This window comes from Solanum verrucosum, unplaced genomic scaffold, assembly GCF_900185275.1.
Source record: "Solanum verrucosum unplaced genomic scaffold, falcon-dt-bn FXZP01000051.1, whole genome shotgun sequence".
Lineage (NCBI taxonomy): Eukaryota > Viridiplantae > Streptophyta > Magnoliopsida > Solanales > Solanaceae > Solanum > Solanum verrucosum.
The window spans coordinates 2,544,368-2,562,555 of NW_026020110.1; the positions used below are offsets into that span (position 1 = coordinate 2,544,368).

Below are 18,188 nucleotides of genomic sequence, written 5' to 3' on the forward strand. Positions count from 1 at the left end.
ATTACACTTGTGCAACCAAACAGTACACTTGTAATTACACTGTGACAAACAAACATGTCAGCGTAATTACAAGGCGGATAATTAGTACTCTAGTAATTACACCAATTCCAATTACCTGGTGGCTTTCCAAATAGACCCTAAACAAATTCCCTTCATTAAAGTCGTTGGAGTACAAATTTTGAATTCAACGGGTAATATTTTAAAAAAAAATTATAATAATGTTTAGTATATCCAAGTCATTAGCAGCAATAAATTTCTTCATTTTATCGTCCATTGAATAAAACTATGACTTATATTTTCTTTCCTCTTGAATTTTATTTAAATCGTTGATGTTAAAGTTCTTTGCATAAGAGTAATTTGAAGTAAAAGTAGCAGGGAGAGAGAAACAACTGAAAAAATGGATAAAATATTTAATTTCTCGAGACATGGATTCTGTTAATATAAACCTAATTTATTTGTATAGAAATGGACAGAAATCAAACCTAATAAATTTTTTAAATACTTAAAGAACTAAAACCGAATAAATGTATAGTTAAGGGACTAAAATCAATAAATATATAATTAAGAGATCAAATAAGATAAGTTTTTGAATAGTTAAAGAATTAAGAGCTTGTTTGACATTGTTGTTGGGAGCCCAGAAACACTTGGCAAACCTGTAAAACTACTTTTAAATAGAAGAAGAAACAGTTTTTTCTGTTGTTGGGATATACCAATTCCTGTTTAAGTTGGAGTTTCCTATGCTTAAAGAGTTTCCATAACTAGGCCTAAGCGCGAACCTATCCAATTTCAGTGCCATATGAGTCAAGAGCTAGAGCAATAAAGTAGTGAAGAAGCTAAAAATTCTGCTTAGCAGAAAATTATTGTTTTCAAGACTAAAAATGTCTCTGCCATATATATATATATATATCTGATTAATTAGTTAACATATCTCATATGTTTGGTTAAGTTCCATTAAATAATTTTATTTTTAATTTTTTATATAATAAATTTTATATTTTATTTTACATTTACATATTATTATTTTATTTATTATTTTACGTATTATTTTATAGAATTAAAAACAAGAAGAAGGTAACAACAATATTTTTGTAAGATTAGAAAGAAAAAAAATAACAATTAAAAATTTAAACCCTTAAACAAATGTATAATATTGATTGAAAATTTGAATATGAACATTTTAATTTAATAAAAATAATATTTTAATTTAATTTTTTGTAGTAAATATTTAAACTAGTTTCTCTCTATAAAATAATCATAATATTAAAAGTACATAATACTTATCCTTAATCGTAATTTGACTCTCAAAAATACTTTTTAAAAAGATTAACCAAACACAATTTGTTTATAAAAAACATTTTTCAAATGAATTAGCCAAATACAAATTATTATTTTTTTAAAAACACTTTTTTATAAAGCTATTTTTAAAAAGTGCATTTGAAAATAAGTCATTTTTATCAGCAATGCCAAACTGGCTCTAAATCTGTAAAATACAATTAAGTTACTTCTATAATTAAAGAACTATTAATGACTTTTTTTGTGAAAAAAGTAGGCAAACTTGGCAACCGTTAGAATTGAAATCACCGCGTTTGGATACCCCTGTCATTTTTACACGTGTTTCAACCAAAGCAGCGAGTAGCAACATAACAAAGTCGTTTAGTGAGTGTTCCGCCATAGTCTTCCCGCACATTAAATGATACTGCTGCTCTCTACTCTGTTTTTCCCAGCAAAATGACAAAATATATTTGTTTAGAGGAAAAAGTTGATAAATGCAGAGCAGAAGAACTTTGCTGGAAATAATTAATGAAAGAAAATACAAATACGAAGAGAGAGATAAGATAGTCATAAATGCATACCTCAACTAACTCACTAACTAGTTCACATATTTAGGTGTGTATATCCAAAATTCATTTAAGGCATTCTCCAACCAAATAAATCAGAAATTATTGACGAATAACTTATCTTCATACAATGTGGGGTTCCGCCGAGAACCTGTCGGTGAGGTCAGCTTCATTCCGGGAGGATGGTGACGACGATGAGGAGGCGTTACGGTGGGCTGCTTTGGAACGGCTACCTACATACACTCGTGTACGGAGAGGAATTTTCAGGAATATTGTTGGTGAATCATGGGAGGTGAATGTTGATAATCTTCAAAATGATGAACGGAAAGTTGTATTGGATCGTTTGCTCAAATCTGTTGATGATAATTGGGATAACTTGTTCAATCGCATCAGGCTCCGTTTCGATAGGTCAATTCTGTCAAATAGAGTTGCAAATCAAAATTTGTCTTCAATGTATTAACATTATTTTTCATTTCAAAATGCAGAGTTGATTTGGACTTCCCGAAAATTGAAGTAAGATTTCAGCATTTAGCTGTTGAAGCTTATGTGCAACTTGGCAGTCGAGCACTGCCAACTATTTCTAATTTTGTCTTCAACATGACTGAGGTATTCATTCCCCTATCTCATCAATTACTGTAACACTTGATACTTTTAACACCTAAAATTTGTCCTTTCTCTATGATAGGCTTTCTTAAGGCATCTAAGAATATATTCTGGCAAGAGAACAACGCTCACAATTTTAGATGACATTAGTGGGATAATCCGACCTTCTAGGTATGGATGCATCATGAACTTCCAAATAAATCAATCTATTGAGAGTATGTATTATTATTACCTAAAGCATTGTCATGTTATTTTCTAGATTAACGCTTTTATTAGGTCCTCCTAGCTCTGGAAAAACGACATTGTTATTGGCACTTGCTGGACGCCTCAAATCTGACTTGCAGGTACTGTCTTTTCATTGATTCTTCTGCGATATAGTTATCTTTTTATCGCAATATTCTACTAAGACGTTGTTCAATTTGAAGACGTCAGGGGATATTACTTACAATGGACATGGTTTGAAAGAGTTTGTTCCTCAAAGGACATCCGCTTATGTCAGTCAACAGGATTGGCATATCGCGGAGATGACTGTCAGGGAAACACTTGACTTCTCAGCACGTTGCCAGGGTGTTGGATCCAAATATGGTAAAGCTGTATGATATTCTTGCAGTTGTTTCGATATTTCCCTAGCTGAACTATCGAATTTTGCCACAGATATGCTTTTGGAACTTTCAAGAAGAGAAAAGATGGCAGGAATAAAACCTGATGAAGATCTTGACCTATTCATCAAAGTAAGTGTGATTTCGATGCAGATGTCAATGAGCAATGCTACTTTTACATCATTAAAATAAGTATGAGGAATTTTTTCTTAACAAATTTATGACAATTCATACATGATATGTATTCTCAATTAGGCATTAGCTTTGGAGGGGAATGATGCTGGACTTGTTGTTGAGTACATACTAAAGGTATTTTGTAAATTTGGTTTAGATTCATGTGATGGTTTCATAAGGCATAGATTGTACTAGTGGCTTCTCACATTAATAATGTGTTGGCTTTTTTAAAGATGGTGCAACAAAGAGAAGACTATCTCTCAATAATTTTACTAAGCAACATAATTTGAAAACATAATCAACAGACAGGAATTTTAAAAAAATAGAATATCTCTAAAAGGATCTAATAGAAATTTAAAATTCGAAAAAGTAGATTCATCCTAAACCTAAGCAACTTATCATGCTAAAAAGATTACTGCATTAACTGAAAACAAATTTCAACACTTCTCCTTGATAACGTTCAACACACTCCCAAATTAGAGATGTAGGCGATCGTATGCAAAACAATACCCAACTTATGAGGTCGGGGTTGAATCTCACAAGCAACAATGTAAGGGTGATCGAAGAGATAGGTCAGTGATAGGTTTTATACATTTAAGCTCTCAATCTTCCCTCTTCAAGTTGAGGTGGTGGATCTCTCCTCTCAAATTACGGTTGATTAGCTCCAAGATAGGTCAGTGATAGGTCCAAGATTTGAGATATATCCTCACGAGCTAAGTATCTGCCTTTTTGTATGAATTTGGGGTTGAAATGATGAGATTTCAGTTTTGCCCTTGATCAACAGTGTCCCGATGACGTTAAAGCGGTGTTGACTGATCCGCTTAAGCGGTCAGAGTTGCCACTTAAGCGGGTGTTGACTTCTGCTGACCATTCGCTAAAGCGATCACTATGGCTGCTTAGGTGGCTGTTGACCATTGTTGTCTCGGTCGCTAAAGCGATCCTTGGGCCACTTTAGCGGTATCAGTGAGTGATTTTTCTCGTCTCCTTCAGCTCTTCCTTTTCAACTCTTTTCTCCTCAATTTCAATTACTTTCATCCAAACTTCTTGTAAGCCAAAAATACCTGAAACAAACACCATACAAAGGATAATTAGCCTCAAACTTAAAATTAATGGCATAAAACATTAGAAAAGAGATACAAATAAGCCGCGAAATCGCCACTTATCACTCCTCTGCTTCAGTTGGTGCGATCTAAAAAAGTTACTGCTCCTCAATTTCTACTTTGGTGGTTGGTGTTGAATTCTTTAGACTGCTTTAGATTCGGTTGTTCTTTGTTTCCTTTTGTGCATATAAAGCACCCTTAATAACTTTATCTTATTTAAAATCTCTTTTGAAAGCATTTTAATCTGGACAATGATTGGATTTGTAGTAGTGTTCGTAATGGTAGTTCTTCCATTACAACATCCCACAAATCATAGGCTTCAAGATATGATTTCATTTTCATTCAAAGAGAGACTATTGCTGGCCATTTTTTAATATAGGTACAAAAGCTGATATTGGTTAAAAATGGTTTGAAAAGTAGGTTCATAATGGTTTGAAAATGTTTTTTATTTGAACTCACAGATTCCGTAAGATTAAAGAGACTCCTGATACCATTGTTGGTGTTTTTAAAAGGCTGCAATACAGAGTTGAAAGTATTGATTAAAATCATCTCTCATTAATTTTACTAAGCATAGAGGGATTTTAATAGCCAACTTGAAAACATAACTAGTAGAAAATCTGCATAACAAGAATTCAGAAAAACGAAAATATCTCAACAAACTAGAAAAATGTACTAGAAATTTGAAATTAAAAAAAGTGAATTCATCTTAAAACTAAAACACTTATTATGCTAAAAAAATTACTGCAATAACTGAAAGAAAATTTCAACCGAGAAAGAAATGTGATTCATCTATAATACAGACTCTGCATACTTGTTTGTATACCAAACATCAATGTGGATCACTCTCTCTTACTGTTCTTGTTGCTAAACTCCTAATTGTCTTTAGTAGTGCTATGATGCAATGTGTACTAATTTAATGTAATACATGCTTGGTATGTGTTTCTCTTTCTTGTTGTTACAAGTGTCTTAGAATCATGATTATGCTATTGGCCTTTCTGCAAGAAGTGCAACAAATTCATGTTACGAGTGCATAATATGTGGATGTTTTGTCGAGTAATTTAAATTTCATCTGCTTAAGTACTAACGTTTATCTAACAAAGATTCTAGGTTTAGACAATTGTGCGGACACCTTGGTTGGGGATGAAATGCTCAAGGGGATCTCTGGAGGCCAGAAAAAACGGCTCACCACTGGTGCATGAATTATTATTTTTTTCGTTTGGATTGTGAAATGATCAATAGTACTAAGCATACTCATATATTTGATGGTTGTTATAGGTGAATTATTGGTGGGCCCATCAAGAGTGCTCTTCATGGATGAAATATCAACAGGGCTTGATAGTTCCACAACATACAAAATTATTAAATATCTTAGACATTCAACGCATGCACTCGATGGAACTACTGTTATTTCTCTTCTTCAGCCTGCTCCAGAGACGTATGAGCTATTTGATGATATTATTCTTTTGTCTGAAGGCCAGATTGTGTATCAGGGACCTCGTGAAGATGTCCTTGACTTTTTTGAATTTATGGGATTTCATTGTCCAGAGAGGAAGAATGTCGCAGATTTCCTTCAGGAAGTAAGTGTGTAGCTTTGGATTGTGAATAAATTCTATGGTGTCTTAGCTTCATAGTTAAATGTTTTTTCCTCATACAGGTTGTCTCTATAAAGGACCAAGAACAGTACTGGGCTGTTTCTCATCGCCCTTACCATTACATACCAGTGACAAAGTTTGCTGAAGCTTTTCGATCATACAGCACTGGGAATAATTTATCTGAAGAGCTAAATATTCCTTTTGATAGACGCTACAACCATCCTGCAGCCTTGTCAACTTCTAAATATGGAGCGAAAAAAATGCAACTTCTTAAAACTGGCTTTGACTGGCAACTTCTGCTCATGAAAAGGAATTCATTTATTTATATTTTCAAATTTTTTCAGGTAGAGCCAGCATGCATATTTTGAAGAACTACACCAAAATAATAGAACTAAAATAGGATTAATCATAAATATATATATATATATATATATATATATATATATAGCTTTTGGATGCTTCTGAATTACATTTCCAAAAGCACATTCGTGTTCTTACGTTCTCTATGTTGGTTTTCAGCTCTTCTTGGTTTCTTTGATCACCATGAGTGTTTTCTTCCGCACAACTCTGCATCACAATACAATTGATGATGGAGGCCTATATCTTGGGCAACTGTATTTTTCCATGGTTATTATTCTTTTCAATGGTTTCACGGAGGTCTCAATGCTTATTGTCAAGCTTCCAGTCATTTACAAGCATAGAGACTTGCATTTCTATCCATGCTGGGTCTATACACTTCCTTCTTGGGTATTGAGCGTTCCAACTTCCCTGATAGAATCTGGTTTATGGGTAGCAGTGACATATTATGTTGTTGGATTTGATCCAAGTGTTGCACGGTAAAGTATAGACTTTCAGATTCACATTTTATCTTTATCTGAATTCTATACCCACTATCTTACTTGCCTCTCTTTGTTTTGTTCTCTGATTTTTTTTCCTTCACTCTGCAGATTCCTTAAACAATTTTTGCTGTTCTTTTTTCTGCATCAAATGTCTCTTGCTCTTTTTCGTCTAATGGGAGCCTTGGGTCGGAATATGATTGTTGCAAACACTTTTGGATCTTTTGCCATGTTGATTGTCATGGCTCTTGGGGGATATATTATTTCAAGAGGTGAAATTGAATCCTCGTATTTCTTTTATCTTTATCTTGTTAAGATCCACGATAAGTTGATGATTCGTTTCTTATTTTCTGTTGTGACAGATAGAATACCAAGTTGGTGGATCTGGGGCTTTTGGATTTCTCCCCTGATGTATGCTCAAGATGCAGCTTCGGTTAATGAATTTCTTGGGCATGCATGGGACAAGGTCTTCTTTTATGATGTCAAGTATCTTAAATTGGTCTTCAGTTTGCATAAGTTATTTACTTTTCTTGACATAACTGTAAAAAGGCAAGAATATGTAGTGTACTTAAGGTAAACTTAGAGCTAACTTTTGAAATGAATTCTTACTAGTGTCTGCAAATTTCATTTTACACATAGTAAAAGTAGACAAACCAAAGAAAAGGGAAAGAGTAGAATGAAGATGAGGGCCTAAGGTCCTCATGGTTTTCGGTAGTGGTTGCATTATTTTTCCAAGAAACATTTCGGATATCTGTTGAAGTCTAAGAATAAGTAGAACTTAGCTGTTCATATTTGAACTCTGTCTTTCCTTTCTAGAAGAAGTTATCCATGTCTGTTCCCAAAACTAACACTATGAAATGATTGGATCGAAGAATGAATATTATGTGTTCTATAGAAGAACTGAGCTGTAATGTTTTGATGAACATGGAAAACCATTACACCACCCTTTTATTTAGTGAGGTATTGCCATTTCAACCGTTTGGCTATCATCCAATACATGTCCTTTAACATCATATCCACTGTTTCCTTGTATTAAATAAGAAAACACTTACCAACTTTTCTCTTATGCATCCAGAGAGAAAGCAAGAACTCCGATTTGCGACTAGGTGAAGCTTTATTGAAGTCACGCAGTTTATTCCCCCAGAGCTATTGGTACTGGATTGGTGTCTGTGCTTTGCTTGGATATACGATTCTATTCAACATGTTATTCACATTCTTCCTAGCCTACCTTGACCGTAAGACTCTTATCCTATATGTGATTCTCACAACTTATCGTTTGAACCATCAAATGGAAAAAGAAAAAACTGGAGATATTGCAGCACGTTGCTAGGTAACAACAAAAACCAATTCTGTATTTTTTTTTCTCATTTTACATTTCTTCAGCTCTTGTCAAGCATCAAGCTGTGGTTTGTAAGGAAGATCTTCAAGACAGAGGCAGAACTAAGAAAGATGAACCTGCTGTCATTCAGCTACAAGAGTATTTAAAGCATTCTGGCTCGCTGACTAGTAAGAAGATTGCTGTTTATTTAGGGCATGTTGCATTTTGGGAGGTGTGAAAATTTTCAGCTTAACCTTTTTGTTATATATAATGAGATTTCCGCTCAATACTATTCAGGACAAAGTTTCAAGAACAGGGGCCTCGTTCTACCTTTTCAGCCACTTTCCATGACTTTCAAGGATATCAACTACTATGTCGATATACCTCTGGTAGATTCCTCAACCTCTTCTTTCCATATTTCTCTGAGCATCTTTCTATCTCTGAAGAACACAAATAATGCTACTTCAGGAACTGAAACAACAAGGCATGGCAGAAGACCGGTTGCAGTTGTTGGTTAACATCACTGGAGCATTTAGTCCTGGGGTTCTGACTGCACTGGTGGGAGTTAGTGGTGCTGGAAAAACCACCCTCATGGATGTATTAGCCGGTAGAAAAACTGGTGGTACTATAGAAGGGAGCATACACATATCGGGTTACCCAAAGAAGCAAGAAACGTTTGCTAGAATATCTGGCTACTGTGAGCAAAATGACATCCACTCACCTTGCTTGACCATTCTTGAATCACTATTGTTCTCTGCTTGGCTACGTTTGCCATCAGAGGTTGACCTAGAGACACAAAAGGTAACAAACACCATGGATTATTTTTGATATTTTCTATTTTGGACTCAAATAACTTATAAGGAGGACATCGGTTTCAGGCATTTGTTGACGAGGTAATGGAGCTTGTGGAGCTGAGTCCACTAAGAGGAGCTTTGGTTGGTTTGCCTGGAGTTGATGGACTGTCAACAGAGCAAAGGAAGCGGCTAACAATTGCTGTTGAACTAGTAGCGAACCCTTCTATAGTGTTCATGGATGAACCTACATCTGGATTGGATGCAAGAGCTGCAGCTATTGTAATGAGGACTGTACGTAATATTGTGAACACCGGCCGAACAATTGTTTGCACTATCCATCAGCCCAGCATTGACATTTTTGAATCATTTGATGAGGTATTTCTTTGCTATTCTAAATGGATCTCTTTTCTTCTTTTCTCTTTTAGAACAGCTGTCTAAACATATTGGTTTTGCGTTGCACAAGCTGCCTAAGTACACATCTGTACACAACCCAAATCTGGCACTTAGACCGACCGTGACAGGGCACCCAACAATGTCAATTTTGCTGAATGAATGTCTTCCAAATTTGACATTCTCGCCATTAAATAGAAAGAATGCTGAATTAATGTCGATTTTTACACTCAACAACCCTATTTTTGTTGTGGCGTATATGGGCATGAGCATTGCGAGATGATTACTTTATCAATCAAGAAATTATTGAGTTCATGAAACATATACTCTCCACCTGAATCAGATCTTAATATTTTGATTCAGGTAGTGTAAGCCAAAAATGTCTTGAATCCGGAAAATACCTTAGATTTGGAACGGAGAAAATACACCCATGTAAACCGACTATAATCATCTATGAATGTCACAAAGTACTAGAAATGAACATGAGAAATAATTGGTGAAATGCCCCAAACATCAGTATGAATGACATCAAAACACTTTGTAACACAACTACCAAAATTAGGAAAAGGAAGAGTTTTACTTTTGCCTAATTTACAAGTAGAACAATTATAGGAAGCTGCTGAAATTTGATTTTTATTTCTCAACGAACCGAGAGTGCCAAGTTTATCATATGAGTCAAATATATAAATGGAGTCACCCTTATGAGTCGCTTTTAGATGGACCGTGTGTGCCAAGTTTATCATTTTTTATCATGATGTGGTTTCGCTGCTGCTTGAAACTTAGAAGCCTTTCCATGTGGAGATGCCAATCAAAGAGACCTTGGCCCAAATATAGACTTTCAACATGTGGACGTCAAGGACTGAATCATCAGCACATACACCATTGGGCTGAATTAGCCATGAGAACTTACTTCTCTGTCTGAAGTAAGTTTAGCAAGAAGTTTTGAATACTTTCAATGAGTTCTGAAAAAAAGTGTCCACTAGATGTTAATGAGAGAAACCAGGAGTCTTAGGCTGCTTTTGTGATTATGAGTTTGGTCTTGTGTTACTGGAAAAGAAAAACAGGAAAAGTTGTTCAATAAGTAAAGAAGAGTGGCCACAGCTTTAGAAAAGAAAAAGGTGGTATACGTTTGTCATTACGACTAATGAAAGAGGTAACTGAAGAGGACTTGAAACCAGTAGACTGAAGAGCACAAAGAGGGATAGGAAATGTAGGTGTTCATTACAACTAAATGCAGTCAAGGAGTTCATTACAACTACAGGAAGAAATAGCCAAAGAGGGATATAACCAGTATGGAGACGAGAAGCAAGCCATCCACCATTTATAGGGGATTAACACAACAAAATCAAAACTAATATATATATATATATATATATATATATTGCGGAAATATCATGGATTAACTAGCACAAAATCACAAACAAAGAAAATAGAGAAGAAAAATAACACAAGGATTTAGTGAGGTTCGGCTAAGCCTAATCCTGTAAGTACATGCAAGTATAAGCAGAGAGAGTTTTTCACTATATATATATAAAAGAAGTTTATAATGTTCTCAAGCCTAAGACTACATTGTGTCATATCAGTCATGTATAATGCTTTATAATCCCTGTAATCGAATAGAAGAAGATATCTTATTCCAATAGATAAGCAAGATATAAATACAATAAACTAGGTGCTAATTTAGGAAAGAAAATAAAGAGGGATTCCTACAAATCTGCTAGCTAATTATGAGGGATTCCTACAGATCTACTAGCAAAAAATAGGCCTATGTATACTACTAAAATGATGTCTATATGCACTTTGTAACACTCCCCCTCAAGTTGGAGCATATATATTAACCATGCCCAACTTGTTGCAAAGGTAATCGACTCGAGTTCCATTCACTGCCTTTGTAAGCAAATCAGCTAATTGCTCTCATGTCTTCACGTAGCTAGTAGAGATCACGTTTTCTTGAATCTTCTCACGAATGAAGTGACAATCAACTTCAATATGTTTAGTTCTTTCACGATACATTGGGTTTGAGGCAATATGAAGAGCAGCTTGATTATCACATCAGAGTTTTGCTGGCATATGATGCTTCAACCCTATTTCAGTTAAAAGATGATGTATCCACATAATTTCACATGTAGACTGTGACATAGCTCTGTACTCAGATTCTGCACTGGATCGAGATACAACACTTCGATTCTTACTCCTCCATGCTACCAAGTTTCCTCCAACAAAGATACAATAGCCTGTAGTGGATCTTCTATTAATCTTGGAACCAGCCCAATCAACATCTGCAAAACACTCAATACGAGTATGGTTGTGATTGCTATACAATATGCCAAGTCCAGGAGCTCCTTTCAAGTAACATAGAATCTGTTCCAAAGCTGCCCAATGTTCAACCATAGGTGCAGACATGAACTGACTTACAACACTTACCGCGAAGGCAATATAAGGACGAGTCACTAGGAGGTAGTTTAACTTTCCAACTATCCTCCTATACCTCTCTGGATTATCAAAAGATGTCGCCATCATCTTTCATAAGATGCACATTGGGAACCATTGGAGTACTGCAAGGTTTGGCTACCAATTTTCCAGTTTCTGTAAGTAGGTCAAGAATATACTTTCTCTGAGATAGAAGAATTCCCTTCTTGCTACTATTTACTTCTACTCCCAAAAAAATATTTCAACTGCCCCAAGTCCTTCGTATGAAACTTAGTATGCAAGAAAGACTTAAGGGAAGAGATCCTCTCAGAATCACCTCCTGTGATAACAATGTCATCAACATATACAACAAGAAGGATAGTGCCAACTTCAGATTGTCGGTAGAAGATAGAGTGATCACATTTGCTCATTTTCAATCCAAACTCCTTAACGACCTCACTGAACTTGCCAAACCAAGGACGTGGACTCTGTTTCAAGCCATACAAAGACTTTTTTCAAATGACAAACTTTCTTATACTCTCCTAGAGCAATAAAATCGGGTGGTTGTTCCATATACACTTCCTCTTGAAGATCACCATGAAGGAATGCATTCTTGATATCCAACTGATGTAAAGGCCAATTCTCAGAAGCAGCTAGAGAAATGAACAAGCGTACAAAAGTGAGCTTAGCAACCGGAGAAAAGGTGTCTGAATAGTCCACCCCATCAGTCTGAGCATATCCTTTAGCTACAAGCCTGGCCTTAAGTCTTGCCACGGAACCATCTGGCATAACTTTAACCATGAACACCCACTTACATCCTACTGGTTTCTTCCCAATGGGTAAATCCACCAAATCCCATGTGTGATTTTCCTCTAATGCATGTATTTCCTCAAGCATCGCATTTGACCATCCAAGATGATGCAAAGCCTCCTTCACTGTTTTGGGTACAAAAATAGCGTCTAGAGAATAATTCCAAGTCATCCGAGAGAAATCATCCACAAAAGTGAGTAAACACTTCAGAGCGACTTTTCATAAAATAAATCCAAGTCATCCGAGAGAAATCATCCACAAAAGTGACAAAATATTTATGTCCAATTTTGGAAACAACTGGACATGGTCCCCAAACATCAGAATGAATTAACTCAAAAGCTGATTCAACTCGTTTATTAACCCTTGGACCTAATGTGATGCGGTGATGTTTTGCAAATCGGCATGATTCACACTCCAAAGAACGAACATTTTGAAACTGGGGACATAGCTTCTTCAATAAAGGTAAAGAAGGATGTCCCAATTGGCAATGTGCTTCAAATGGAGACAAGACACTTGAGCAGGCAACAAATTGAGACTCATATTCATCAAGGATATATAGACCATCAATTACATGTCCGTTGCCAATAACCTTATCCGTCGCAAGATCACAAAACAAGCAATGATTAGGAAAGAACGAAATATAACAATTAAGATCTCTGGTAAGTTTAATCACAGAAATCAAATTGAAGGCCAACTTCGGTAGATTTAATACAGAGGTCAAGGTAATAGAGGAGGTTGCTTTGACGGTTCCAGATCCCATAATGTTACATGTTGACCCATCAGCTACTGTTACAGGAGATGGTGCTTTGTGTGATCGAAAGGTAGAAAATATGTTATGATTACCTGTCATGTGATCTGTAGCACCTGAATCAATCACCCAGTTGTTCGAAAATGAGACCAGACATGCTTTTCTTGAATCAACAAGGGTAGTAACTGCAGTGAATTCTTTAAGGGATTCTCAATACTGAGAGAACTCTGCAAACTGATCTGCCGAAACCAAAATTGTCTTATCCTTCTGATTTGTAGCCACATCTCCTCCTTTCTAATTGTTTGACTTATATTTTCCAACTCAAATACCCAAAGTAGTAATACATGAGAATCCAGCAAACACAAACAGCAAATACAATCCAATACCAACAAAATAATTGTAGCCGAGGCTCAAACTTCAAGAACAAAGCAAGATGAGAGAGAACAAAGAAACCAGAAATCAAGAACAAGCATCCACAAAACACTATTAATTCAATGTTGAACAGTATTCAACAATCGCAGCAGCACCAAACAGAAGACCAGATCTGAATCGCAGCAGCTACAGGGAAATATGAACCTGGAAGTAACTTAAAAAAAATATGAACCTGTAAGGGAAAAAGTGTTCTCCAAACAGTGTTTCAACACCAAACAAAACTCGGGGTACGCCAGAAAGGATGATCTTCCTACTCCTACTGTGGCAGCGACACAAATTGGCCACTTTTAAAGTGATCGATTTGAAATCTGAGCTTGTTTCTGTAAGACAGCAAAACGAGATCAAGCTGCCTTTCGAAACAGAGAGAACAGGATCAAGGAGCCTAGAGGCTCTGATACCATGTAATCGAATAGAAGAAGATATCTTATTCCAATAGATAAGCAAGATATAAATACAATATACTAGGTGCTAATTTAGGAAAGAAAATAAAGAGGGATTCCTACAAATCTGCTAGCTAATTATGAGGGATTCCGACAGATCTACTAGCTAAAAATAGGCCTATGTATACTACTAAAATGATGTCTATATACATTTTATAACAATCCCCAACTATATCCCTTATATATAGATCTCAAGTATTCCAAAACCTATAAGGAAAAGGTTCTCCTAATCCTAATTGGACAATATATTCCTTTCCCAAATCTATTAGGACAAAGGGTCTCCTAAACTAGTAGAGATTATGAGTTTCCTAAAATATACCAGGAAAAAATTCAAGACATAATTAACAAATCTTCCCCTTGGCTTGAATTCCTTTTATCAATTGAAATAACGTCTCTCTGACTTGCTCTCAACCCTTCAAAGGGCTTACTGAGTACAACTCACACCAATCAATTCTAGGCAATGCCTAAACTTATTGGTCCGGACTGTCTTGGTCATCATATCTCCTGGATTATTATGTGTAGGCACTTTCTTTACATCAACAACCCTGTAGATACAATATCTCAAATATAATGATGTTTGACTAACATATGTTTTGTAGCCATGTAGCCTCTTTCACTGCCTCCGTTATTTCCATATACTCAGCCTCTGTGATGGACAAAACAACACCACATTGCAAAGCTGCCTTCCAATGGATGACACCACCAGAAAGAATAAAAGCATAACATGTCGGAGATCTTCTCTTATCCAAGTCCCCTGCATAGTATGAATCCACATAACCTACTGCCGATTCACTTAGCTTGTCTTTGGAAAAAGTCAAGCCCACATCTGCAGTACCCTTCAAGTATCTCAAGATCCACTTCACTGCCTGCCAATGTTCTTTACCAGGACATTATCTACTCACAACGCTAACAACATGTGAAATATCAGGACGAGTGTAAACCATGACATACATAATGCTACCAACTACACTCGAATATGGAACACTAGACACTCGAAGATTGTATAGAATCTTTTTCAAGTCTACTTTTTCTAATTCTTTCAACCTTTCTAAAATAACCTAAATTGCCTTCAATAATCCTTGTAACACCAATGACGATCTCATCTTCTGTAGACTGAAATTTTACCCTCCATCGATTTTCTCTAGTTCATATTTTATTGAAGATGATGGAGACATCTTAACCCTTGATTATGTCTAGAAACCCTAACCTAGCTCTGATACCAATTGTTGCGGTAATATCATGGATTAACTAGAACACAATCACAAGCAAAGGAAATAGAGAAGAAAAATATTATAAGGATTTAATGAGATTCGGCTAGGTGTAATCCAAGCAAAAGCACTGATAGTTTTTCACTAGGAAAGAAAAGGAAGAAGTTTACATTGTTCTCAAGCCCTTAGGAACATTGTGTCCTTTACAATGCTTTAGAATCCCCAATTATATCCTCTATATATAGATCTCAATTAGTCTCAAACCCATATGGAACAGGTTCTCCTAATTCTAAAAAAGGACATTATATTCCTTTCCCAGATCTATTAGCAGAAAGGGTTCCTAAGCCAATAGAGATTATGAGTTTCCTAAAATATACAAAAAAGAAAAGTTCAAGACATAATTAACAATATTCTTGTTGGTAGCTTAGACAGCATAGAGAAGTAGAAAATGGCAGACTGAATATAAGATGTTTAGCTGCTTATTCTCATAATACAATAGAATCGAAGAGTATCAGTCCATTGTACAGAATATAATAGACAAATGTATTGTTGCTTGCTTCTCATTATTTGACTATAAATTTCTACTGTAATGGCAGCTTTTGTTTATGAAGCGTGGAGGAGAGCTCATTTATGCAGGACCTCTTGGTCCTAAATCTTGCAAGTTAATTGAGTATTTTGAGGTTATACGCTGACAAACTTTTTGTTTCCATTAGGTGCATTTTGCTAATTTCTTGACATATGATCATCTAAATGTATGTATTTCTTACACTTGTCGTGTAGGCAATTGAAGGGTTACCCAAAATAAGACCTGGATATAACCCAGCTACATGGATGTTGGAGGTTACTTCGTCAGTAGAAGAAAATCGACTTGGTGTTGATTTTGCAGAAATTTACCAAAGATCAAACCTTTTTCAGTACGAACAGTTTTCTCATCTCTAACTTTCTCTATGCTCTTTTTCTTAACTCTTTACTTCTTTTCTTGTGTTTCCAGATATAATCAAGTCTTGGTTGAAAGGCTAAGCAGGTCACGTGGCGATTCAAAAGATTTGAATTTCCCTGCTAAGTACTGTCAGTCCTATTTCAGTCAGTTCCTAGCTTGCCTTTGGAAGCAAAATCTCTCATATTGGCGCAATCCACAATATACTGCTGTTCGCTTCTTCTATACGCTCATCATATCTTTGATGCTGGGGACAATTTGTTGGAGATTCGGATCAAAAAGGTTTCTTTCTACATTTATTGTAACCTGAAGATGTTTTGTACTTACAGTCCTTTGTCGTGATCATATTGTTCCTAACTATTGATATGTTACTCTCAGGGACTCACAACAGGATTTATTCAATGCAATGGGATCCATGTATGTTGCAGTGTTGTTCATTGGAGTTACAAATGGCACTGCTGTCCAACCAGTTATTTCCGTTGAAAGATTTGTTTCATACCGAGAGAGAGCTGCAGGGATGTACTCAGCTTTACCATTTGCATTTGCTCAGGTGTCCCCCCTATTTCTGTTTCCTTTATAAGTAGTTAAAAACTTGTTTTTTTCTTTGGTATTCTTAACAGTGCTCCACTTTTCTATGCAGGTTGCTATTGAGTTTCCGTATGTGTTTTCACAGGCAATAATATACAGCACTATATTCTATTCAATGGCAGCTTTTGAATGGACTGCATCAAAATTTTTATGGTACATATTGTTTATGTACTTCACTATGTTGTACTTCACCTTTTACGGTATGATGACTACTGCAATCACACCCAATCACAACGTGGCTGCCGTTGTTGCTGCTCCTTTTTACATGATTTGGAACCTTTTCAGTGGTTTCATGATACCTCATAAGGTAATGAAGTACTCCCTTTGTCCCAATTTTTATGACTTAATTTCTTTTTTAGTCAATTCCAAAAAGAATGACACATTTATATATTAAGTAACAATTTAACTTTAAAATGTCTATTATACTCTATAGTCACACAAATTTCTATCATTTATTTTAGATCACAAGTTTTAAAAGTCTTTCTTCCTTTCTTAAACTCCGTGCCGAGTCAAATTATCTCACATTCTTTCTCTGACTCAGTAAACTTTTTGTTTCTAATAACATATTTTGAAACAGAGGATCCCAATATGGTGGAGATGGTACTACTGGGCAAATCCTGTAGCTTGGACTTTATACGGGCTTGTCGCATCCCAGTATGCTGACGATGAAAGACTAGTGAAACTATCAGATGGCATTCAGTCACTTCCAGTAAACCTTTTGGTGAAGAATGTATTTGGATACAGGCATGATTTCATTGCGGTTGCCGGTTTTATGGTTGTTAGCTTTAGCCTGCTGTTTGCAGTGATTTTTGCATATGCAATAAAATCTTTCAACTTCCAGAAGAGGTAATTTGAAGGAAATGAAATGAAAATGATACCACTCAATTTATCATTCTATTTTGCAACATATAATTAGCTAAAATTTGTCATTCCATTTTTGAAGAATTGACTTGTATATAATAAATATATTATTTGAACTGAGAATTTAGTTAGCAAATTGGAGAATGGTTTTAACTGAGTAAATTTGGCTCATGTTGATAGAGTGTTCCAAGTTTGTTAAATTGACCACATGTTTGATCATAAAATAATTGTAATCTTTGTGCTTCGGCAAAGAAATAAAATTTTCTACTAATGCAATTGTGCCAATAAGAAAAAGTGATCTGGTATACAAATGTATAGAGATGGGAAAGGGTACGAAAAAAAATGTACAAATTTTAGGAATCACATCGTGTAAGAAATAAATTACATTTTATTTCTATTCTTTTGTAATTTACAAAATCTCCTAAAATTGTTGTCATCCGGATACATCTCATTCTTCTGGATACATCACATTTGATACATTATACAACTAGTTTGTTGAATTAAAAAAGAA

General features: G+C 35.5%; 1 protein-coding gene across 1 annotated transcript; it reads left to right on the plus strand.

The window, feature by feature from the left end:
* The first annotated feature begins 1,968 nt into the window (after positions 1-1,968).
* LOC125825322 (ABC transporter G family member 32) lies at positions 1,969-17,797 on the plus strand. The gene is made up of 24 exons (XM_049504666.1): positions 1,969-2,246; positions 2,324-2,444; positions 2,524-2,612; positions 2,701-2,785; positions 2,867-3,026; positions 3,096-3,172; positions 3,296-3,349; positions 5,415-5,505; positions 5,590-5,891; positions 5,969-6,250; positions 6,426-6,742; positions 6,854-7,014; positions 7,105-7,208; positions 7,818-7,977; positions 8,126-8,248; positions 8,358-8,449; positions 8,529-8,861; positions 8,939-9,229; positions 15,888-15,971; positions 16,072-16,205; positions 16,283-16,510; positions 16,607-16,778; positions 16,869-17,123; positions 17,394-17,797. Exons 1-24 carry the CDS (start codon positions 1,969-1,971, stop codon positions 17,664-17,666), a joined length of 4,266 nt encoding a protein of 1,421 aa, XP_049360623.1. The 3' UTR covers positions 17,667-17,797.
* Positions 17,798-18,188: the final 391 nt, after the last annotated feature.